The sequence below is a fragment of the Pristiophorus japonicus genome, chromosome 14 (assembly GCF_044704955.1).
Source record: "Pristiophorus japonicus isolate sPriJap1 chromosome 14, sPriJap1.hap1, whole genome shotgun sequence".
Classification (NCBI taxonomy): domain Eukaryota; kingdom Metazoa; phylum Chordata; class Chondrichthyes; family Pristiophoridae; genus Pristiophorus; species Pristiophorus japonicus.
This window is the reverse complement of record NC_091990.1, coordinates 148,561,409-148,587,740: the sequence shown is the minus strand read 5'-3', so window position 1 is coordinate 148,587,740 and position 26,332 is coordinate 148,561,409. Positions and strand designations below refer to the sequence as shown.

Below are 26,332 nucleotides of genomic sequence, written 5' to 3'. Positions count from 1 at the left end.
GGGAAAGCTTCTCCTCCCACGAGCGGGCCCCCTGATATAGAGGGTCGACGCTCGCCCCAACCCGCGTAACAGCCCCCGGAGTTAGCAGACAGAGACGAATGGCAAGGTATCACGATCTTTTATTACGAACGTCCGGAAACACCTCTCATCACAGCCGCCTGTGAGTGGAGATGCTCCCCGAACAGCACAATCATACAACTTTTATACATTTCAAAAACCCTTCCGTTCCCTGGTAAGACCTCCCTAGATCTCTAATTGGACTACCTTATTAGTGGTACTTTGGATTGACAGGCCAAGACCCTCGTGACCACCTTAGGCCGTGACTAGAATGACTTCATTAGGTCAGAATTTGTTGATTCTCCTTGAAGCCCGTGAGTCTGCCTCGAGCCTATTCGCAAGGTCTTATCAATGTCTGTTTAGGTTCTCATATCGTATCCTGTCAGTATATTATTGAATTAATAACTTCTGGAGTCTTGGTACTGGAATGTACAAGGCCAAAGAGAGGCCTTTTACCTCCTTCTGGGTCGGTGCGGGAACCAGCACTTTAACCCTTGTCCCGCTGGTACCCCTAATGTCAAATTTCTCTTGCACAGGCACAATGAGCTTGACAGTAGAGGTGGATGGTGTAGTCGATTGTGTCAAAGGTGAGGAGCGATAATACACCTGAGACTCAGAAAATGCCGTCCATGACTTTGGTTAGGGCCATTTTGGTCCTGTGCGAGGTGTGGAGACTGACTGGCAGAATTCAAATAAAGATGTGCACAGATCTTGGAGGTGACAAGAATTTTGGAAAGGAAATGTCTGAGTTTCTCCAATCAGATATTCTGCCCCATCACAGCACCGAAATGACCCGAATCAACACATCTTTTCAATGTTTACTTCATAAATGCATTTATTCTATAAAACCACATTCTTGTTTGAAATAATGGATAAATCAGATATACTGACGAGAAGTGATCAAGCAGTTTTTTTTCCAAATATGTCATTGAACTATTTCTGAAGTTTTAGATTGTTAATTCAGGTTGATCCTTTGAGACGTGCATATATTTTGCAGCTGAAATACTTGGCTATTCGTTGTGCTGGTAGAAGTGTGATAAAGCAGGATCTCTCGCTGCTGACACTTCAGGATGTTAATCCTGTCCCAAATCACAGGAAGCGGGTATTTCTACAGTCCAGACCTGTCGAAGCACAACTCAGCTTCCAGCTTTGATGAATAGGCGGCCGTTGGAGGAAAACACAAGAGGCTTTGGGAAAGCCAAAGAAAAAGAGGCACATCACAAAGGGAACTAAAGGATTTTATTTAAAAGTTAATAAATCTCCTCTGGAATCAGTTACCTTCCTTGATTGCAATGGTAGGATATAACTGCAGGCTCAGTATGGGACCTCAGACATCCCCAAAATCTCTGCTAGATGTAAGGCGAGCAACCCGTTGGAATTTAGGATGGAGCAGATACTCTGCACAGAAACACAGCAAATACAAGTTCCGCCTCAAATTCCTAGTCCTGCAATGGCAGTCTGCACAAGATGCACCGTCCTTCTTCCTCCACCCACCCCACCCCCCACCACCACCACCATTAATTAACATCTCCTTAGATTTTTTTTAACCTTGATGAATAAATGAGTTACGATAATGTTGACTTGTGATTGGAAGTGCTGAAGTAGCCTGTGTCAACATGGTCATACCTTTGTACAGCTGGTTACAGTGTCATCCATTTCATGCTATATGCATGTAGAATCAATTTTTAGTTGCACTTGATCTTAAATGGGATTATTTCAATGGCTGTTCGTTGTAAGTGTTCGGTAGTTACTGCCGGTTCTAATTCTAATTATTTGATTGGTTAGCCACACGGAGCATTTCGTTTAGGCTATAAATTCTGTAAGTGCTAGACCAAAGAAATTATATTGCCATTTAATACTTCAAATTTAAGTTGGAGAAATGATAACGGCAACAGTTAGCAGATGACACAAAGATTAGTGGGAAAGCAGGTTGTGTAGAGGACACAGAGAGGCTGCAAAGAGATTTAGATAGGTTAAGCGAATGGGCTAAGGTTTGGAATACAATGTCGGAAAATGTGAGGTCATCCACCTTGGGGGGAAAAAAACAGTAAAAGGGAATATTATTTGAATGGGGAGAAATTACAACATGCTGAGGTGCAGAGGGACCTGGGGGTCCTTGTGCATGAATCCCAAAAAGTTAGTTTGCAGGTGCAGCAGGTAATCAGGAAGGCGAATGGAATGTTGGCCTTCATTGCGAGAGGGATGGAGTACAAAAGCAGGGAGGTCCTTCTGCAACTGTATAGGGTATTGGTGAGGCCGCACCTGGAGTACTGCGTGCAGTTTTGGTCACCTTTCTTAAGGAAGGATATACTAGCTTTGGAGGGGGTACAGAGACGATTCACTAGGCTGATTCCGGAGATGAGGGGGTTACCTTATGATAGATTGAGTAGACTGGGTCTTTACTCATTGGAGTTCAGAAGGATGAGGGGTGATCTTATAGAAACATTTAAAATAATGAAAGGGATAGACAAGATAGAGGCAGAGAGGTTGTTTCCACTGGTCGGGGAGACTAGAACTAGGGGGCACAGCCTCAAAATACGGGGGAGCCAATTTAAAACCAAGTTGAGAAGGAATTTCTTCTCCCAGAGGGTTGTGAATCTGTGGAATTCTCTGCCCAAGGAAGCAGTTGAGGCTAGCTCATTGAATGTATTCAAATCACAGATAGATTTTTAACCAATAAGGGAATTAAGGGTTACGGGGAGCGGGCGGGTAAGTGGAGCTGAGTCCACGGCCAGATCAGCCATGATCTTGTTGAATGGCGGAGCAGGCTCGAGGGGCTAGATGGCCTACCCCTGTTCCTAATTCTTATGTTCTTATATTCCAGTTCTGTTTTTGCATCAATGATCAGATATGACAGGAAATGGATATAAATTTTAAAGTTCATATATTGCAGCAGATTCTTCCAAACATGCAGCATAATTTCACAATACCAAAAAATATTGAAAATACACAGGTCAGTTAGCATCTATAAAGAGGCAAAACTAGTAAACCTTTTAAGTTGATGCACTTTATCAGATCTGAAAACTAAAAGAATTAAAAGCATTTTGGTACGGTTGTCCATAGACGGAATTAATGTGTTGATTAATTACAAATAGAAAACTACCAAATAATAAAGATCATCAGTGAGGTCATAGAAAAACATTTTAAAGCAAAACAACTTACAATTGCAGAATGTGAAAAGACAAGGGAGAGGCCCCACACATAAAATAAAAAGTAAAACAAACACAAATGACAAGTAAATGGTGGGAATTGGATAGAGAAGAAAAAACTGCACATGCAGGAGGTCTGAAATGAAAACAGAAAATGCTGGCAAAAAGCAGCGAGACTGCCAGTCCCAATGAAGGAAAAAACAGGCCAAAGGCACACAGTCCCACAGACTGCACTTCCAAAAGTCTTCTGATTAGGAGTTCGAATTAGGCTCCAATCCACTGCGCTGTGTAGTTGTTAAACTTTTCAAGAACAAGAATTGCTCCCTTTTGCCGTTTAGATTTGTTACTTTTAGCTATAAGCACAGAAAAATCTGACAAACACACCAGAGTATCTAAAAGAAAAAGATTTACGGTGGACCTTTTCCACTTCCAGATGTTAACTCGGCTCCTTCCTGAATCACTGTTTCAGCATTTATATCGGTCATTGTTGCACATCTTTGAAATGACTTGGACTGGTGGTCTTTTTAAGTTTTTAAGAATGCAATTACTTACAGCTGGTGTACGCAGATTTAATCCTGAAACATTCTTTTGGTGGGGTGGAGAAATTTTATTTTATAAATATCTACGGATTCTTTTTGTTTGTCAAGGTTGGAAATGTATCTTTTTTTTTATAATCTCTTGTTCAAAGGTTCCACTGCCAAAATAGCTCTTTTTGAAAAATGGACATACGGTAATGTTTAATTTACTATTTCTTATATTTAAATAAAAACCACGTCAGCAGTCAGAGTCCCTCTGTTCTCTTGCCTCCTTCATGTCACATGAGTGTTCTGAAAACTGTGAATTGGTGCCAAAACTGCTGGCTTCATATTCTGGCATTTGAGGTTTAAATGTCTGGAACAAGCATTTATATAAAAATTCAAATTGGTGAAACAAATTTTTATTTTGCAAGTGATGCATTTTTCTGATGGAGGAAGAGTGAATTATATATGAATGGGCCCAAGTTTCCACATGATTCGCGCCTGATTTTTAGGAGCAACTGGTGGAGAACGGACTATTTTAGAAATTGCAATTCTCCACATTTTTTTTTTGCAGTTTTAGTCAGGTAGAACAGTTCTAGTTTAGAACAGAATTTTTTCTTCAAAAGGGGGCGTGTCCGGCCACTGACGCCTGATTTGAAAGTTTCCACAGTGAAAATGTACTCCAAACTAAAATAGAATGGAGCCAGTGAAGATTTTTGTAGAACTGAAAAAACCTGTTCTACACATTAAAAAATCAGGCGCAGGTTACAAATTAGGCGTCCAGAACGAGGTGGGGGGGGAAGGGAACTCATTAAATTCAACAATAAATCCTTATTTATACTTCTACAAATATTATACAAATAAATCCAACCTGAATAAACATTTATAAGCCACGAAAAGATTAAATAAACCATCTTCCTACCTGTGTGAAAGTGCTTCAGCCAGGGAGAATTCTGCAGCCGTTCGTGCCGCTGAGCGGGAGAGGGAGAGAGAGAGGGGAGAGAGGGGAGAGAGGGGGAGGGAGGAAGAGAGGGAGGTGGGGAGAGAGAGAGAGAGAGGGGGCGTCGGGTCGGGGAACAGGAGCGCGGGTCGGGTCAGTCGGCGGGGGGAGGAGCGGGTCTCGGGTCGGTGCGGGGGGGGGGAAGCGGGTGTCGGGTCTCGGGGCGGGGGGGGGGAACGGGTCTTGGGGCGGGGGGGGGGGGAGCGGGTCTCGGGTCGTCGGGAGGGGGGGGAGCGGGTGTCGGGTCTCGGGGCAGGGAGCGGGTGTCAGGTCGTCGGGGGGGGGGGGGGAGCGGGTGTCGGGTCGGGTCTGGGCGGGGGGGGTGAGAGCGAGTGTCGGGTTTGGTCAGGCGGGGAGCAGGAGCTGGCCGTGGGAGGAGCCCCAGTGAGGCCATTGGGCCAGGGCTAGGGGCTGCGTGCTTCGGGCACCACCCACACAGTTCGGCGCCTGGAGCTACTGCACTTGCGTGCCGACTGTAGCGCGCATGTGCAGAGGTCCTGGCACTGTTTTCAGCGCCGGGACCTGGCTCCGCCCCCCCACAGCTCGTGCTGACTGCGCCAAGGGCCAGAGGACCTGTAAGTAGGTGCAGACTACCGAGGATTTTTGTAGGCGCGAAAAACGGGCGCCCAGCTCGGAGGGGCGCCCGTTTTTTTTCTTGTGGAAACTTGGGCCCAATAGAGCGTATTTGTTTCCAGTGCAATAACCTATTTACACTTTGCATTGCCCCCATTGGATATGTAATAAGTTATGTAGGCCTGAGATTGGCAGCTTCAAGACTAATTTGGCATTGCCCTTTTCTGTAGGTTTGTTATAATGATTTCCCTTTGCTGAGTAATTAGAAAAATTATAATTCTCATTATGGTAGTTCCCAAATAAGAACATGTGAACACAACAAAGACTTGAAAATATTTACAAAAATTGGGCATCCGGCAAAAAACTGAATGGCAAGTAAAAATGTGGACAATTGTTCTAACGTGTTTGGAAAATTTCAAACTCCTGAATATTTTGATAACGTGTAAATTAAATTGCACTTGATTTGACTGGGATAATTGGAAAATGAGAACTGAGGCTGGAAATGGGGTTAAAATTTGTAGTCAGCTGTTCAGGTTATTTTAAAAAAAAACTATTTGTAGCCTAATACCAACAATCTTAATACCAATATACATGTTTATCTTGACCTTTTACATTGGAGCAAAACTTTTGCTGATTAACCAAACTGAATTAATTGTTTGTTATCCGATTAGATTAAGCAGATAATAGCAACCATATTTTTAAGAGGATTCCGTTTATATGAAAAGTAATCCTTTGGCATGAAGTTGGACTCCGAGGGTTTCACTAAAATTTGGAAAATTTGTTGAAATGGCTTGCAAGTTGCCTTAAGTATGCAGTTGCATAGATGATTTGTTTTGGGTGTTTGTACAGCCAAGGAAGTGAGCACGCTGTCTCACAAACAGACTCTTCTTGGAGCTTCCGAGGCCTTCGTGTGCGTTTGACTTGTTCAGATGATATGCTTACTGTAAATGAGCTGATCTCATAGTTTGGAATGAGACAAATCGGAGGGGATTTGATTGCCTATTTAAGCATAGACTGATGCTTTAATGTGGAAGTTTTGGAATTTTGCACTAGATACACATGTGGCATGTGAGGTATATTAGAAGATTAAAGTTTTGGAGGATTTTGAAAAGTAGCTTTGGGCCACCCCAAAATCAATCAAAATGTAATTTATATTAACCGGTTCTGTTACTGATGAGACTTTTTATATCTTTGTATTTTTATTCAGAAAGTGGTGAGTGTGAACAATCCGCTCTTCCTCCCACTCATTCCACCTCGGTCGCAAGGCTTCACTGCTGTTGTTCTCACCTATGACCGTGTCGAGGGTCTGTTCAGAGTGATCACTGAAATTTCTAAGGTGCCCAGCCTTTCCAAGTTGTTAGTTGTTTGGAACAATCAGAATAAGAGTCCACCTGAAGGTAAGATGTCAATTCAGTATCGTGCTATGGATAGATATGGAGGAGAAAGGAGTTAGGGGAAGTAATAAAACCAAAGCATCAGATAATATAAACTGGATGGCAGTGATTCAGCCTGTGTGCAAAGCTTGTATTTTTAATTCCTAAAAATTACAGATTTTCAAACCTTCTCAGAGTGGGCAACTTTGTTATCCAGGCAACTGGAATTTCATCTATAAAACCCTCTGCCTCTCCTCCTCGTCTTCCTCTAAGCGCCTCCTTAAAACCCAGCTCTTTGACTAAGTGGTTGGTGATCTCTCCTAATATTTCCTTCTTTATCTCGGTGTCCATTTTTGTCTGATTATGCCTCTGTGAAGTGCCTTGAGACATGTTTCTATGTCAAAGATGCAATATAAATCCAAGTTGTTGAATAATTTGCATTCATTTTTCCATAGCATGGCTTGGATCAGAAACTTGCCACATGAGAAGCTACAGGCACTAATTGTCTGTTTTAGTTAAGAAATTAGGGTTAAGGGCATTGACTTAATTCAGGATGCCAACAAGGCTGAAAGAGTAAACAGGATGAAGTACATCAAACATTACTGAATAGATGACATTGAGCTTGGGGTTGAGAAGCTTAAAAGATTATACAAGAAAAAAACTGAAAGGTAATAGTTCCACAGTTTTGAGATCCATGAAAAGAGTGAGTAGGAGATCATAAGTTCCATATAGTGGAAATTTAGAAATCCCTCCCCCGTGTCACAGATATTGGAGCAATATTGGAAGTTTTGGATGGGTTTAGAGTAAAAAATACATAATTGGTGGACTTTAACTATCCTAATATAGACTGGGATAATAGTGTAAAGGGCAGAGGGGGCGGGGGGAAGAATTTCTGAAGTATGTTCAGGAGAACTTTCTTGATCAGTATGTTTCCGGCCCAATGAGGAAGGAGACATTGCTGGATCTGGTTCTGGGGAAATGAGGTAGGTCAAGTGGAGCAAATGTCAGTAGGTGAACATTTAGGGAACAGTGATCATAGTATCATAAGGTTTAGCTTAGCTGTAGAAAGGGACAGGGAGAAATCTAGAGTAAAAATGCTTAATTGGAGGAAGGCAAATTTTAGTGGGATGAGAACGGATCTGGCTCGGATAAATTGGAATCAAAGATTGGCAGGCAAAACTGTAGTGAAACAGTGGGTTGCCTTTAAAGAGGAAATAGTTTGGTTACAGTCGAGGTACATTTCCTCTAGGGGGAAAGATAGGGCAACTAAAGTCAGAGCTCCCTGGATGATGAAAGAGATAGAGTAAGATGAAACAGAAAAGAGCACGTATGACGGATGACAGGTTGAGAATACATCTGAGAATCAGGCTGAATATAGAAATTTCAGAGCACTAAAAAAAGAAAATAACAGGGGCAAAGAGTGGGTATGAAAATAAAATGGCAGCTAAAATAAAAGGTTATCTAAAAGTCTCTTATAGCCATATAAATCGTAACTGGGTAGTGAGGGGTGGGGTGGGGCCAATTAGGGACCAAAAAGGAGAGCTGCGCATGGAGGCAGAGGGAATGGCTGAGATACTAAACGTGTACTTTGCATCTGTCTTCACCAAGGAAGATGCTGCCATAGACATAGTAAAGGAGGAGGTTGAGGAGATACTGGATGGGATAAGAATTAATAAAGACAAGGTACTAGAAAGGCTGGCTGTACTTAAAGTAGATAAGTCAGCAGGACCGATGAAAGATAGAGGATTCTGAGGGAAGTAAAGGAAGAAATCGTGGAGGTACTGGCCATAATATTCCAATCCTCCTTAGAAACGGGGTGGTGGTAGAAGACTGGAGAATTGCAAATGTTACTCCCTGTTCACACAGGTCCAAGAGAAGGTTGAGGAGAGATTTGATAGAGGTGTTCAAAATTATGAGGGGTCTGGACAGAGCAGATCGAGAGAAACTGTTCCCATTGGCGGAAGGGTCAAAACAGAGGACACAGATTTAAAATGATTATCAAAAGAACCAAAGGCGACATAAGAAAAACCTTTTTTACACAGTGAGTGGTCAGGATCTGGAATGCACTGCCTGAAAGGGTGGTGGAGGCAGACACAATCGCTGCTTTCAAAAGGGAGTTAGATAAGTACCTGAAAGAAAACAAATTGCAGAGCTTATGGGGAAAGGGCAGGGGAGTGGGACTAGCTGAGGTACTCTTGCACTGAGTCAGGACAGGCTCGACGAACTGAATAGCCTTCTGTATCCATTCTATGATTTTCAGCTGTATTATTAAAACTGCACTAGGTTACCATTGGCTCTCGATTAAACAACGCCTCAATTTTAAATTTCTCATCCTTGTTTTTAAATCCCTCCATGGTCTTGCCCCTCCCTATCTCTCTCACCTCCTCCAGCTCTACAACGCTCCGAGAAATCTGCGCTCCTTAAATTCTGGCCTCTTGCGCACCCCAATTTTAATCGCTCCACCATTAACAGGCGTGCCTTCAGCTGCCGAGGCCTGAAGCTCTGAAATTCCCCCTCTCAACTTCTCTTCCTCTCTTTCCCCCTTTAAAGCGATCCTTAAAACCTACCTCTTTGACCAAGCTTTTGGTCATCTGCCCTTATATCTCCTTCTGTGGCTCAGTGTCAAATTTTGTTTGATAATGCTCGTGTGAAGCACCTTGGGACGTTTTACTATGTTAAAGACACTAAATAAATGCACATTGTTGTTAATACGGTGAGGAATATTTTTTAATGCAAGGGAAAAAATATAAACAATTGCATTCTAAAGCGTTGACCAATTATTCTGGTTCATGGAAGATTTTATGTTTGTGATTCTGCAAATGCGTTTGAGCGGAAACTTGAACCATAACTTCACTTCGGGAAACCAGTACAATTTTGAGCGCAATTTGCACTCAGATTGCCGATTGTACCCAAAGCTGAAGTTCTACCCCTTCTAACACAAGCAGGATTTTTCCTTGGTTACAGTGGCCTATTATGTGTAATTACCCTGATAGAGGCATGGTAATTATTATTGGAAAATGCAAATGGTTTCTACTCTAGTCTACTTAGCAGCTTTCATCTTGAGATGTTGATGTGTTTCCTCAAAAGGATGGGACTTCCTATTTGTTTTACAATGCTAGACAAAAATGTTTGGCGTTGCATTTAGATTATCTGCATCATTATGAATATGCCTCGGTTTTGCTTAAGCTAAGTAAATAGAGAGTGAGACAGCCCAGTAAATGCAGTGCTCATAGTTAGAATTTCAACTGAGAGCTCTGTGTTTGAATTTGAATCTTGATTCTCTCTTACTTTCAATCTTCCCTTGGAGGGGACTTTCTTGGCTAGATTTTTGAAGAAGTAGTAAAACTGTGATTAGGAACTGTGCTATCCCAAAATAACTCCTGGTAGGTTTGATGATATCCATGGAGATGCTTGAGAGTTAGGAATCTCTTATCTAGGCATGTAGGTGGGTTTCAGCAGCAGATGAGCTGAGGCAGGGGTGGAGACGGACGATATTCAGGAGATGGAAATAGGCGCTCTAGGCGATGGAGAGGGTGGAGGGGTTATGGGGTCTGAAGCTCAGCTGAGGACACAGAGCTTGTGAACAGTCCAGTTCAGCCCCTGAGTGGCCAGGGAGGGGGATGAATTTGGTGGCTAGGGAACATAGTTTGTGGCGGAGACCGAGGCCAATGGCTTCCTCATTAGAAACTTTGTTTAACTGCAGAATTGTGCAATGGAAGGCCTTGGAATTAAGTCACTCTGGGTACTCTTTCTCTTTTCCACTGAGCCTTTCAATTCTGTTGAAATCATCTGTTGCACATGTTCTGCATTCTTTTGAAGAACAAAAGTGTTTTATTGATTACATAAAGAGGAATAACAATCCATGCTTTCACATAGGCTTGTGCTATTGGAAATATTTTAATTTATGTGCTTTTGTTAGTTTAAAAAGTTAATGATTGAAAAACCACATTCATTTTCCTAGAATAAATATTTCAACTCCACTGTATGAAATATGAAGCATAAAATACAGCTATTGCTTTTTAAAATAATCTCTTTCTGGAAGAATCAAGTTTGTGAGCTGGTGGCTGTGTAGATAAGAAAATCAATACCACCTGGTTTTAAGATCTGCCAGTAAGCTCTAACCTTTTTGTTCTAACTTAAACTCTCAATTACTGCTAGTAATGCAAGCTTTTTCTCCACAATGATTTGTAATTTATAGCCAATTAAGCTCAGGAAGTTATTGAAAATTTAGAGTAATGAAACAGACTGAAGTATACACATCCCAATAATTTGTGGTACTCTAGCTGATAAGCAGTAGCAGTTGAATGCAGAGGTTTACCATAGTCTAAAAGGGCGTCTATGTTTTTAAACAAAACTGGTAATCAGTGCTTTGATATGAAATGTGCTAGTTTATAAGTTTTTCAAATTATTTGCTGTGTAGTTAAACAATGTAAAATGTCACTAATTTTTGATGATTTTCTTTATTTACATTTAATTGTAAACTGTGCAGCAATTGTTTTGGTTCCCAAGCTGCTTTTTTTTTACAGTAGCCCGTATTAGCACACAGAATGAAGTAGAATTGCAGTTATGGTATTTCCAGCCTCCTCCCACGCAAACCAAAACAAGCTGAGCACTCCAAAATTATACCAAGACTTCGACAAAAGTAGTAAACGAGATTTACAGCCCAAGCCTAACCTTGTGCCTACAGTAAATCATTATTTAACTGTAACACGACTCGGGAATGAAGACAAAAAAAGGATGAGTCTCTACACAAACATTGAACTATTTTTCTCTCTTCAAATGCTGACGAACCTGTTGTATAATTCTAGCATGCTCTTTTTATCAGATTTTCTGTCAGTTGACAAAAATGCTTCCCAAACACTACTGTAATGCTTGGCATTGTCGACTAGCTTTTGTACCACATGTGCACAGAGCAACTATGTGTGTGATGCAATTTAAAAAAAAAAAAATCTCATCTGTAATAGCTCTAATGATTCCTTTTAAAGTGCGAGTCCTCACCTGAAGCAACGTCCCATTAGTAGCCTGGTGCACTTTATTGCCACCATGGCAGTGAAGTTCTGCTTGCCATCACCTCCCTCCAATTTCCTCATGGCCTGTGCAAAAACAATTTTCAGGAAGCTGACAGAAAAGTGTCCATTAAAAACCTAGTATTAAAATAGGTTCATTTAATTTTGGGTATTTTTTTTTCTCAAATTTCTGCAGGTTCTAGGAACCATCCCAAATTATTCAGTTTTCAGAAGAAACACAGCTGTTTGGACCATTTATTTTTTTCAACTTCAGTTTTTAAGAATATTGTAATGCCCGATCTCCTCCTGGGTGATAGCTGGATATTTTGCGAGGTGGTAGTAGTACCTTCTTTACTCTTCCTACTCTATAATCTACACAGCGCTGTCAAGAAGACTCGTGTGTCTTGTCCAATACATGAATTAAGAAATCTGAAAAAGTAAAATAAAGTTGGCAAAGGTTTTTTTTAAAAAAAACTTATCGGCCCAGATTTTGTGTGAAAGTTAACAGTGAGGCTAACAAAGCTCACCGTTATTTATGTGCAAATCCGATAGCACCCCTCCGGCGAGTGCACATGCTCAGTTGCTCTCCGAAATGCGACGTTCCTCCATAAGTTTCCCGAAAATGGCATCTCGCCTTCTGACTCGCCATTCAAATGTATTGAATGGAGTGAAGTTCGTGTACTGATGTTGTAGATACAGACTAAATTTGTCTTTTTTTTTTAAAAAGTTAGAACTTGTCTATTTCAGTCTAAGTACACGTTTAACAGTGTGGTAAGTCTTAATTACTGCCAAACAACTTCTCCGGCACTGAAAATTAACCTTTACAAATGTGGAATCTCATTCCTTCAGCTTTTAATTATTGTTGGGAATTTTTTTTAAGTTAATACATTTTTTAACTTTTTGTCTCTTTTATCTCTCTCGCTGAATCCAGTCTTTCTTTCAAAATCTTTATTTCACTTTCTGTACCTGATTTGACATTGAATTCACTATTCTAACCGACACTTCCTGGTTCATACCCTGAGCTGCTCATTAACGATTCTTCAATCGGTTTGGTTATTGAGATACACAGTTGCTTGCCCTGTTCACACAGGTCCCAGATGCCCTGTAATGGAGGGTGGGTTGTTTGGATGTTTGGCTGACATTAATTTGTCATGCAAAAACCCATAGAAAATGTGAACATAAATCGATTAATGAAAGAACTTGCATTTATATGTTGTTTTTCATGATGAAGCATTTTTTTTGGAAGTGTAATCACTGTTGTAATGTTGGAAAACGCACCAGGCAATTTTCACATAGCAAACTCCCACAAACAGCAATGGGATTAATGGCCAGATAATCTGTTATAGTGATGTTGTTTGGGGATAAATATTGACCTGAGCACCAGAGAGCTCTCCTGCTCTTGTTCAAATAGTGCCTTGGGATCATTTGCATCCACCTGAAAGGGCAGATGGGACTTCGGTTTAACATCTCATCTGATTCCTTTTTAATGAAGAATTATCTTAAAAAAACAGTTATTGGCTGCAATTGCTGGTCAGTTTTGACGATTTAATTTATTTGCAGTGTAATAGACTGTGGTGGCTTATGAGATGAGATTCTTATCATTCCCCTTTGAGATCTGAATTATTTAATGGTTTCACAGAAGTTAAATCCCAACTAATTATAAATTGTAAGATAATAAAGTTTTCCTCATAGCATAGTGTCACCTGCCAAGGAAAATTAATATTTTCTAGCATTAGCAAGGTTATAATTATGTCAGTTGATGGCAAAAGAGCGTATTGAGAAATACTGCATAATGTTGTAATAGATACAAGAGTGCTGTATGAAAATTCCTCAGAACACATTTCCTTTTGTCTAAAATGAATACATTTACTACTTGTAATTCTAAAAGATTTTCTTCTTTTGTTTCCTTTTTTTAAACATGTTTGTGCGTGGTTGATTTAATCTTTATTAGATAAACATGACACAAATGTTCGCAAAACCTAAAAATTTAGTTGCAACTGTATTTATAAAGACTTATCTCAGTGAATTGTGGTTTGCCCCTCAGGCCAGCTTAAGTTTACTTAAACAGTTTTAATTTGTTTAGTGTTGGTTTGAGGTTGGGCGGTTTAGACAGATGTCATCTAAGTCATGCTGACAGTTCCGGAATAGCCTTGAAAGACCCATCTGAGAAGTATCGCAACGCTGCAGCATAAAGTATAATGGTTTAGCTCTCGTGTAAAATTACATTTGCGTCACTTCATGTGAAAACAAATTCATTATAAACATGCAATCTTGAACACATTCCACATCTTCAAATCACTAGATTTGTTTCACCCAGTTGGTGTTCTTTCTGAGTTTGGTGGGGCAATATTTGACCATTTCAAACTAGTTGGCCAGAGCTTAGCATACATGTCCCGAAAGGCACCTCCATTTTCCTTGCTGGTCAAGTATGTAGTAAAGAACTGACTGGGGACAGTTTTATTTGTATAATTTACAGTAGATAGCCTGACTTTTTCACTGGCTACAGTTCTACTAGTAGCTAATCTGCAGAGTTCATGGTGGCAAAATCACCTCTTCAAGGTGGTCTTGCTATTGAGTTAAATTTGAGTTCTCCAGTGTTACACTGCCTATTTAGCATGCTATGAGGTAAAAGATTGCACTGCATCAAGGTAGTGTAGAGATTCAACATAGTAAGTGTGCACATTGTATAGAGAATTGCTACCTCAATATTTAGGATAACTAATGCACAAATAACCATTAAAATGATGCATTTATATCAAATGAAGAAGTGACTTTTTTTGTTTAGTTTGTCTTTTTAATTTACATTTTCAGCCTTTCCGCTTGCTTAGGTATCCACCTACCATTCCCGAGTCAAAAGGGTGGCCAGACAATTTGATCCCACATCTCTGGGAATGCTGCTAATTATCTAACCATTACGAGCTGCGTAGAATATGGTGTGGCGTCAACTGCTTTGCTCCCACTCGATTGCAATAAGCAAGTTAGATGGCTTTGTTTTTAAAATTAGCATCTCTCCATGATTTTCAGCCATATGATTTCAAATAATAGAATAGACATTGACCCCTCTAGAAATGTTTTGCTACCAAAATATAGTTAATTTGAAACCATTGTATGAAATTATGGTTATTTCACCAGTAGAAAAGGAGAATAGTGCGGTGCGTTAGATGTTAACCCTTTCAGTCTCTACACCTTGTTTCAAATCCAGTGCCAGCCTTGGACTCATGGGGGCCCCGGGCACAGGCTAAGACATGAGCCCATCCCTTCCTTCCTCCAACCCACACTTTGGATAGCTTCCACTACTACTTTAGCCTAATCCACTGCCTCACTGCTCCCCTCCCCTCCCCCATGGCTTAGAGCTCTGGGCAACTGGGCAGGGAGGTGTTACTACAGTTGTACAGGGCCTTGGTGAGGCCACACCTGGAGTATTGTGTACAGTTTTGGTCTCCTAACTTGAGGAAGGACATTCTTGCTATTGAAGGAGTGCAGCGAAGGTTCACCAGACTGATTCCCAGGACGGCGGAACTGACATATCAAGAAAGACTGGATCAACTGGGCTTGTATTCACTGGAGTTCAGAAGAATGAGAGGGGATCTCATAGAAACGTTTAAAATTCTGACGGGTTTAGTCAGGTTAGATGCAGGAAAAATGTTCCCAATGTTGGGGAAGTCCAGAACCAGGGGTCACAGTCTAAGGATAAGGGGTAAGCCATTTAGGACCGAGATGAGGAGAAACTTCTTCACCCAGAGAGTGGTGAACCTGTGGAATTCTCTACCACAGGAAGTTGTTGAGGCCAATTCACTAAATATATTCAAAAAGGAGTTAGATGCAGTCCTTACTACTAGGGGGATCAAGGGGTATGGCGCGAAAGCAGGAATGGGGTACTGAAATTGCATGTTCAGCCATGAACTCATTGAATGGCGGTGCAGGCTCGAAGGGCCGAATGGCCTACTCCTGCACTTATTTTCTATGTTTCTATGATTGCTTGCCCCTATAGCTGGTGCTGTCCAACTCAGACTGCTGGGATGAAAGTCGCTTTTCTACAGTGGCTATAGTCCATGGAACTGCTTTTGAACATTCGAGGCAACTGAATTGATGGAGTAAACAGATGGTGCCTGAACTAGAACCCCAGACTCTCTAACACCCTCTCCAGGGTTCACACACCATGAGGGCTAAACATAAACCAAGTACGTAAGGACGGATTGACCTCATGCTAATGTCTTTTCGCAGCACGACTCGCAACCTAAATATCAGGTGACTCCCCGTATTTTTCATCATGAACTATTTTCACAGCACTTTTTTTCAAACTTCATTTACTTTGCCAGAATTTCTTTGTGGTGTGGCATTTATATGACTCATGGACTTGACTTGTATGGTAGTCGTAGTCCTTGTATGAATATTTTATCATGCAGGGAACTGGAAACTTCTGTTAAGCAATCAGTATCCATTACATGGGTGGTGCAATGTAATTGCCTCCTCCATATTGGGGAAGTAACTTTCTTAAACTAAAATACTACTTGTGAGTGGATTCCATATGTTCCTTCAATCTTCTAATGCAGATGGCTGACATCTTAGATCAAAAAAACTTTAATATCCAGCTCCATGCTCTTTGGTATCCCTAGCCTTCCGCCGGTTCCATGACCCACTCCCCTTTCTCTGGCCTGCTCCCTTTAGCTCTGCTCACCATGTTTCCTGCAGCCCTTTTCTCCCCTCCCTGTCCCAAGCCACACAAAAGCTGGATCATGGCCTTAATCTGGAACGAGCTTTTGAATTGTGGGCGGAATTTACAAAAGGCTTCCCCACAACTTTCCGGTAGGGCGAGTTATTTAACACTCCTTCCTCAAAGTCAGAGGGAATTCCACCCCCACACATCATTCTCAGTTATGGTTAGGAACCAGTTTTTGATCTACAGAGGGAAGTTCCTGAAGGGCTTCTCTATAACTTAGGGGGAGCCCTTATTTTTAAACTACAGAAGTTTCAAAAAGCCACTTCTTTAACTGGCTTTTAATGTGCAGGAGGCAGAATCCTGAAAGGCTTCCCCGTGACTTTGGGAAACCCTGGTTATTTAATCAGAATTTTTTTTCAGTTGCCAGGCAGTCCCCAAATCTGAGGCTGAGTAAAATAAAAAATTCCCACTCCTATGTTCTGCCTGAACATCTGTTCCTTCTCACCCATGCCTTTTCACTCACCCTGCTATTGCACTCTGCCCCAAATCACCTTTCTACAAATTCCCTCCTTTCTACAATATCCTGCCCCCAGCACCCCAAGCCACTTTTCCGCTCCCTCCTATTGCTTCCCTAACTTTGCATCCCACAGCCATCATCACAATACACTGCTTTTCCTACCACATCACCTCTTGCCCAAAAGAAGAGGAGCTAAAGAGAAATCAGAGAAGTAAGAAAGATAAGTGGAGAGAGAACAAAAGGAGGAGATAGACAAGAGAGAAAAACATCAACTTTCCTTGACCAGTGCCACAGGAGATCCACTGGTGATATATTAAATATTTAATGTCCAGCAAGCACTTCCCATTACTTTCTATAAGGTCGCACGTTGCTGATTTGTGTGTTGCTTTGTTTTTTCCAAAAGGCTTTGAAACAAACTGGAGAATATTCAAAGCTTTATTTCAGGCATGTTTTACATTTAAAATATTAAGACCTGCTCTTTTTCAATGACATTTTACATCAAGTGGTTCGACAACATCTATGATTTCTAATTCACATTCAGAATACAAAACAGATTATTTGATAAGAATGGATTTCTTTTTCTCTGTGGAGAAGTTGAGGATTTGTCTCTCCAAGCGATTTAAACCCAGCTTAAAGATGAATTTTAATTATTTTATTTCTGATGACTCGCTGCTGTCTGTGTGAAGCATTCCCCACACCACCGTTTTCAATTTGGCTCCAAATTCAATTTGAAAGATAAAGCATTTTGAAGCTTAAAATATTTATTTTTGTATCGGTGCTTAGAAACTGTTTATATGATGATCGTTTGAGCATTTCCAGAGGTACTTTTGTTTGAACTTTACATTTATTAAAGACTGAAGTAGGCAAACAGACTAATAGTGCACTAAATACTTTAAGGCAGAAAGCAGATGATATGAAACACGCTGGGGTTGGTGCATCATAGTCTAACTATGTGCGGGAAGATCAAGGGAATGAACTGATGGACCAAAACAGGTGAGTCTCATGATCCAGAAGGGCCTAGGGCAGGTTGGAACCTATTCTGTTGGGCCCCTCGTCCCCATAAAGACTGTTTGATCCTGCTTCCCCAACACTTTCAGATCATGGGCCCCCCTAGTTCTCTCAGTCCTCTTGGACCCAGGACTTGTACCATTCCTAGATCCCATGTCACTTCTCTGCGCTCACAAAAACCTAGACCACTCCTTCCAGTGCTATCTGCTCCTGGATCTGCTCTCAGTGCTCCTAAGTAGTAGAACCCTCTGTCCTTTCCTCTCCCAGTGATTTTAGATCCCAGGATCTGCTCCAATACACCCAGAACCAAAACAAAATACAATGGATGTTGTAAATCTGAAATAAAAACAGAAAATGATGGCAATACTCCCAGAGCCTGACTTGGCAGTATTCCTAGACTACAATGTCTGCTCCCAGCACTCTGAGTCCAGAGCCCCCATCAGAGTACCACTAGACTCTGAAGCCCAGTCCCTGTACCTCCTGACACTGGGCCCACGTCCCAGTGCTCCCAAAACCCAGGGCTGGCCCAATATTGATAAATCAATATGCCAGGTAATATTACTTGACATAATAGCCTTCCCTGATCTTATAAAATTGCAGATTCACTTGTGCAGTGCTTCAGAATCTCAGCTATTATAAAAACTTTAAATACATGTACACTTCCTATCACACTTCAGACATCACACTCTTAATGCAAATTTCTGTTTTAAAAACGTCTTTTTAAAGTAGTATAAATAAAAATAAAAAAATAATGGAAGTCATTTGCAATATACAGAAAAACTCTCCAAGAGCACAAAATACCAGACCACAAATAAAGAACTGCAGGTCTTCTTACGAAGTCAGGGTTCTCATCTCCAGCTTAAATAGCAGTTAACCTTTCACCCAGAGTTTTAACATCAATTAAACTTTATCCTTCAAAGCATGATATAATTTTACTGCACTTCTAAAATGCATCCTCTGATTTACCATGAGCAGTGCAATGATAGACTTACAGCTAATATTATAAAAATGGTTCCCTTAACATGCATTTTTTGTCCCTCACACACTGTGTTGCACTCATATTTGGGGTTTATCCAAAGTATTTAAAAAAAAAAGTATACAGTCAGTTGATGCAAGAGTCACACAGCGTAAGCTCTGAGTACAGTCACACTTCAAAGCCCAAATTGTAACCTGCAGCAGGAAGAGCAATTAAACCAATATCTTGCCCTATATGTACCTAACGTCAATTAGATATTGTGGCATTAAAGAGACACCATTTCATTTTAGCAGTAGAAAAATACAACCCATATTACAACATACAAATTGGCCCTATTAAAACAATGGCCCATAATCTGCGGCCCCTACGGGCGGGTATGAGGTGCGTACTCACCCGTAAGGCCGTGTAAGTTCCCGGTTTTTGTGCACAAAGCGCTTCTGAGGAAACCCAAAACCTTCGATCTGTCAAGATCCAACGCATCCCGGGAAAAGGGCATCCGCGGGCAGAGAGTTGGGCTTTTTGCCCAACTTCTGCCCAGCAAATGCCCGTGAAATTCTTGTGCCTGGTAAAAGCGGGTGTAAGGCCTGATTTTTACCTGCGTTAGAGTTTAAATGAACATTAAAAAAAAAAATTTCCATCATTTAAACATTAAAAATCCCGTCCAATAGGGTACGGATATTTTCAGCCCCATTAAAACATTTACGTTTATTTTTCAAAAAATTAAATTTTTATTTTAAATGTTTAATTAAATGGTATTTTAGTTCATTTTAAATGTCATTTTTAAAAATGTATTTGATGTGTACATGTATTTTCTATACATATGGAATCCCCATAAGCATGAATGGGGTTTCTCTTCTTTCATTTGTTGGGCCAGCCCACATGATTCCAGGCGTACTTGCGACCCGCTTGCGCCCCTGGGTATGTGGGCCTCTACTCACTGGTACCCGGAGAGGCCCAGGACCACGTGTTCCGTACCTCCCAGATGACCAGGTATGCAGGCATTTCATTTGTGGATTGGAGGCATTCCCCGCGGGAAGCTTCTGACTGCAAATTCAGGGCTAATGTATTGACCACAGTAAACTGGACTGAACTGTTAATGGATAAACCTACAGACAAACAGTGGTAAATATTCAAATAAATAATTAGTACGATACAAAGCCAGTACATAATCACTAAAAGGCAAATCACTTGTGTAATTAAGCAACCATAGTCAACAAATAAGGTAAGAGACAGGCCCCAAGTTTCCACATGATTTGCTCCTGATTTTTAGGAGCAACTGGTGTAGAACGGAGTATCTTAGAAATCGGAATTCTCCACATTTAGTTTACTCCAGTTCTAGTCAGGTAGAACAGTTTCACTTTGGAACAGAATTTTTTTTTCAAAAGGGGACGTGTCCGGCCACTTATGCCTGTTTTCAAAGTTTCGTGAGTGAAAACTTACTCCAAACTAACTTAGAATGGAGTAAGTGAAGATTTTTGTACGCTCGAAAAAACCTTGTCTACACTTTAGAAAATCAGGCGTAGGTTACAAATTAGGCGTAGGGAATGAGGTGGGGGGGGAGTGGGGGGGGGAAGGGAAGTCATTAAATTCTACAATCAATCCTTATTTATACGTACAAATATTATACAAATAAATCCAACCTGAATAAAAATGTATAAGCAAAGAAAAGATTAAATAAACCATGTTCCTACCTGTGTGAAAGTGCTTCAGGCAGGCCTTTCATGTTGGAGACAGGCAGCGGTGTGGCGTCAGTGTCTCGACGGCAGCAAGCTTCGAGCTGAGCTGCAGTGCTTGAGGCAGGCCTTCATTCTCTTCATGGCTGGCCGCGAAGAAGCAGCACCGGATGGACCCGAGGCCATTCGGCCATGAGATATCAGCGGCGTCAGTGGCTGGCCGGCAGCCGAAGAATCAGCAGACCGATGTGAGGCCATTCGCCCATGAGATAGCAGCAGCGTCAGTGGCTGGCCGGCAGCCGAAGAATCAGCGGACCGATGTGAGGCCATTCGCCCATGAGATATCAGCGGCGTCAGTGGCTGGCCGGCAGCCAAAGAATCAGCGGACCGATGTGAGGCCATTCGGCCATGAGATAGCAGCAGCGTCAGTGGCTGGCCGGCAGCCGAAGAATCAACGCAGGACACACGCAGCTCATTAAGGTTCTTGAGGCCATTCGGCCACGCTTTAGGGGCGGCGTCAGTGGCTGGCCGGCAGCCAAAGAATCAGCAGCGGACGGACGTGAGGCCATTCGACCATAGGATGTCAGTGGCTGGCCGGCAGCCGAAGATACAGCAGCAGCCTTCGAGCTGTGAGGGGGACTGAGGCCATTTGGACAGGGAGAGGCAGCGGCATCGACAGTTTTATATTTAAATTTGCAGAATGGGTGCTGCATTGTCAACACCACGTATTATTGCAAAGTTGAATTGGCACTCTTATTTCTCCAAACACACAGTCCTTAATTTGCATGCACCAATGCAGCACCGGTTCTGCAAGTTTAGCAGTGAAAAGCTGAACTCACTGATTTCAGCAGGTGATTTATTCAACAGTGCTGCTAAAAGCACTCCCTCACACACAGAAATATCAAAAAAAATTTAATTACAAGCCTTTGCAGGGGTCCAAAAAAGAAATCTTCGCTTTTTCTGCAGTATTTTAAAAAATGGCCGAGTGCCAATGTTTGTGTGAGACTGCGCGCACGCTCCAACGCGCACGCGCAGGGTTGCCGGCACCAAGAAGGCTAATTTAAATTGTACCCGCCCCCTGCTGCTTAGAAAATCGGCGCGAGTGTTAGGCTCCGCCCCCTGCTGTGAAGAGCGCGCCGCGCCAAGCAGACATCGAGCTCCAAGGAGCTCGAGAATATCGGATTTTTTTTTAGGCGCAGTTTTCAGCGCGAAAAACAGGCGCCCAGCTCGGCGGTGCGCCGTTTTCACCGCGGCACGAAACTTGGGGCCACAGTATCGAGTTTTAAAAAGGCTTGCGCAACTGCAAGGAAAAGTGGAAATTCAGTAGACTGGGGAAGCTATAAAAACAACAAAAGGAAGTAGTAAGAGGTGCAAAAAGGAATTATGAAACATAACTTGTAACAGCTAACAGCAAATATTTTTTATAAATCTATCAAGAAAAAGAGAATGGTAAAGTTAAATTGGGAACAACTTTCACACAAGTCTGGAACTCCGAAAAGATTTTGAACACTGGGTCAATTGAAATTTTCAGACTGAGATTGATAGATTTTTGTTACGGTAAATGTATCAAGGAATATGGAACAAAGACGGCTAATTAGAGATAAGGTACACATCATCCTTGATCTAATTGAATGGCACAGCACGCTTGAGGGGTGAATGGCCAACGGCTGTTCCTATGAGGCGCAGTACCTAGCCCAATTGCCATTCATGATGTATAAGTGTAGGTAGACTGTTCAATCATTGAGAACATTGTAGCTGAAGCTGAACCATTTTTCACTCAGTGTTCACATTCGCCAGCCAGGGGGCACTTGATGGTGTTCAGTAGCAGGAAAGTAGATGATTTTTCTACTTGTACTCCTCCGTTTTCACCCTGTGGACACTGATGTTGCGAGTATCAAATCCCTCCATGGTATCAAATTGTTCATATCCTTCCATGGCCTCCAATCTCAATCTCTCTCTCAATCTCTTTTTCTTTCTCTCTCTCTTTCTTTCTTTCTCTCCTTTCTTTCTCTCTTTCTCTCCTTTCTTTCTTTCTCTCTCTCTTTCTCTCTCTCTTTTGTTCTCTTCTTTTTCTCTCTCTCTTTTTCCTCTCTCTCTCTCTTTCTCTTTCTCTTTCTCTAACCTCCTTCAGCCCTAGAGCTCTCAGAAGTGTCTGTCCCTCTAACTGTGGCCTCTTGTGTGTTCCTCACTCCCTTCGTCCCACCGCTGGAAGCCATGCCTTGAGCCGAATAGGCCTCGAGCTCTGGAATTCCCCTCCCCGGCCGCCAAAAAACCTTCCCTCCTCCTCTTTCCTTCTTTAAGATTTTCTTTTAAACCTATGACTCAGCCTTTGGTTACCTGTCCTTATATCCCCTTTGGTTTGGTGACATTTTTTGTCTGATTACAGTCTTGTGAAGCACCTTGGGATGTGTTATACAACTGCAAGTTGTTGTTGTAGCACCCACACTGAAAACCAGTTAGAAAGCAGTTGACTTAGCACAGATCATAATGAAACCTGGCACCTTCTTGCTCTGCAGAGGTCAATAAAATGCAAAGTGGTGCATTTTTCTACTGGAATATTAGGGCAGCTACCAACAAAATGGTTTTACTGTGATTCCTGAGGACCTCACTGAGTGAACCTGGCAGGAAGGAATGAATATATTTATCATAGTTTGTTGCTGGCCCTGGTGCATTTTTAAAGATATTTTTGGAGCCCAGGCAATCCGTTGAAAGTATGTGTGATATCTTCCATGTGGAAATATGAATTTTAGTTTTGATGTTGCCTCGCTACCCAATGTTAGAAACAAGCTGTCAGAAAATTAGTAGAAAGGCAGAAATGAAGAAAAGATTGATGATAATTCTTTGTAACTAATTTTTAAATAGGGGTGATACTGGTGACACTTGTTTAAAGTACTTCAAGGAGGCTCTTGGAAGTCATATTTGTGAGCATCACCCATGTGGCTTCATTTTAGGTTTTGGTATTTTATTTTATAGTTCACAAACTGCTGTTCCAGTTGGAAAAATGACTGACCATTAGATTGTTACCAGTCTATTTTCAGAGCTGCCCCAATTTTTGCCATAAATGGAGGGATAGGCAGAGAAAACAAATAGCAAAGGCAAAAGTGGTCACACGTCCTCGACAAGAAAAATTGGAACTGAAAAACGTGTAGTACTGTGATATATTTGCACAGGTGTCTGTGCTGTGTACCTTCATGGACGCTCCTCCTGGTTTGATCTTTGATCCTTTCTAACTACGACGACCCTCAGACTTTAAATGATATAGGTTGACTCCACTTTGCTAGTGTAAATGTGATAATGACGGGGGTTAGTCAGTGCTCAGAAGCTGCATAGATCATTCATGATCTGGTTGCTGCCATTTACGTTTTCCACACGTATTGTTTCTAGATTCTGATTGCTCTGACAGGAAGTGTTGTAACTCAGCGATCAAAACCCTGAAAACCCAGGGAATTGAGTCTGAAAGAGGGTACAGAGTTGCAAGATGCAGAGCGTGTTACATTTAGTGAAATGTGAGTTCCTTTTGCCACATTCAGGGCTTGGCACAGGAGAATAATCCAACTAGGGTCAGTGTTTTGAAGCACAGAACATGACACTGTTTGTCAACATTAATCTTTTTAGGGGTGGGGGAAGGGCACGTGGAGAGAAATGTTGTGTATGAAAGGCAAATAAAGACCACTTCAAAAGCAAGCTATTATTTTACAAAATAGACTGAATTCAATCATTGAGACGTACAGCAGCCTGATATCCTCTGCCTTTCCTTTTATTAAATCGGGATTTGATATGAAAGGCGCTGCCTGAGTCATTGCTAAAATATCTTTGGAAGAATTTTTACAAACTCTATCCCCAGGCAATAACCCGTAACAGGAAATGAGCCTGGAATTGCTGATCGTCTGTATCTATACAGTAGCTGCCACTTGTGTGCAACCTAAAGAAATGCAATCCCTTAAGATTATTAGTATTCGCACTGAATGGTGTTTCTGGACATCAAAGCAAGGTTCACCAAAGTTTTAATTTAAATACTAAGGTCACTCCCTTTTGGATACACAAAGGTTTATAAACTGTAAAACTATGGGAAAATACAGGTGGCTTATTTCTCTTCTGATGTTTAACTGGGAAAATACAGTTTTAAGATTTTAATTTGTTTCTTTCAGAGTCACTGTGGCCCAAGATTGGAGTACCCCTCAAAGTTGTAAGAACCAAAGAAAACAAACTGAGTAATAGGTTCTTTCCTTATGATGAAATTGAAACTGAAGCTGTCTTGGCGATTGATGATGATATCATCATGTTGACTTCTGATGAATTGCAGTTTGGTTACGAGGTAAGTGCACGATGTTTACCATTGAAATGTTCTCAACCCATCTACAATTTTGGTTCAAAAATAATAAATCGGTGAACTATTTGTGCCCCCTCTGGGTATCAAGCGAATGGCAATAAGTTTTTTAAACGATAAGAGAATAAGGGGTTATGGAGAGTGGGCAGGGAAGTGGACCTGAGTCCATGATCGGATCAGCCATGCTCGTATTAAATGGCGGAGCAGGCTCAAGGGGCCGTATGGCCTACTCCTACTCCTGCTCCTATTTCTTATGTTCTTATGTTTCTCATATCACATCATAGTTCTGTATAGGGTACAGCATTAAAAATAAAACATGCATGTGCAGTTACACAAGTATAAATCGGAGATCTACTTTGCACCAATTTATGATGACATGAGACTCTAGGCAGTTGGTTATTATTTCTTCCACAAACAAAACAGCTTCTCCTGCTCTCCACTATCCTGTTCTACTCTTAAATGGCTGCTTCTGCATAGAATTTGATTAACTTGCAGTACATGTGTGGTAATCATGCAAAGGCCAACATTCTTATACTTGGCCATATAGTTCACAGATGTGGGTGAATTGTTACCTTTTACCTTTTAAACATAAGCACCTCCCTGACAACGGAGGTAGCTCAAGCCTGGATCTCTTACAGGTCCTGTCAAGGGAGCAAAACAATAAATAAAAAGTAATAAAATTATGACATCACAAGGATGGAGGACAGTGGTTGGTTCTTCCATATTAATTGAATCACTGGACAGGGAATGAATCTTTAAGACAGCTAATAACTGATTTACTTTGCTTCAATTGCTGATTTTCTAATTTTAACTTGATTTATAATTATGGTACATATTTTAATTTTGTTTCATTATAATCTTTATTATACTGATTTTACTATTATATACTCCTTACTGTATTATTTGATAGTAATTTGAATTTCTTTTTTTAAAGTTGTTTTCGCCTGTGTTTACCTGCGAGCGCATTTTGGCTACCGCTTCAGACCCAAGCCTTTAACCTCTTTACACTTCCTTGTCCTGCTTTTTCTCTCTTTCCCTCAATTGTCAATATCTAACGTGTTCTAAGATTGTTGTGAAGTGCCTTGGGATTATTTTACTACATTAAAGGCGCTATATAAATAAAAGTTATTATTATTAGAACTACATTGTGTTTCAGTATCATGCAAAATAGTATTATTGTTGTCCAATTAGGATACACACTTGCCCCTTCCTCATACAATGGGATAGATATTAATGAATTACAGCTACCAGTAACCCCTGCAGTACTATACATGGATGTGCACAAACTAGTGCTTAGAGAAACTGCCATGGTTCTACCCTCATCTTACTTCAATTGGTGACTTAAGGCTAATTGCACCATTCCTATTTATCACTGACCATTCATGACATCAGGTTACTTTAGTGTTTTGAGAGGGAAAAAAAGAATGGGAGAGAACTGAATGCGACAACAGGCCACAGACTAGGGATGTGTGGGGAGTGCAATGAGAAGGAAATG

The 26,332-nt window shown here is 41.3% G+C and overlaps 1 protein-coding gene across 3 annotated transcripts in view; it reads left to right on the top strand.

Moving 5' to 3' along the window:
- The window catches only part of ext2 (exostosin glycosyltransferase 2), a 192,052-nt gene that overhangs the window by 115,041 nt on the left and 50,679 nt on the right, over positions 1-26,332 (top strand). For all 3 annotated transcript variants that reach the window (XM_070898632.1, XM_070898630.1, XM_070898631.1), the window contains 2 exons: positions 6,505-6,694; positions 24,659-24,825. In XM_070898632.1, the coding sequence (XP_070754733.1) occupies positions 6,505-6,694; positions 24,659-24,825 (357 nt within the window). The remainder of the gene's footprint in view (positions 1-6,504; positions 6,695-24,658; positions 24,826-26,332) is intronic.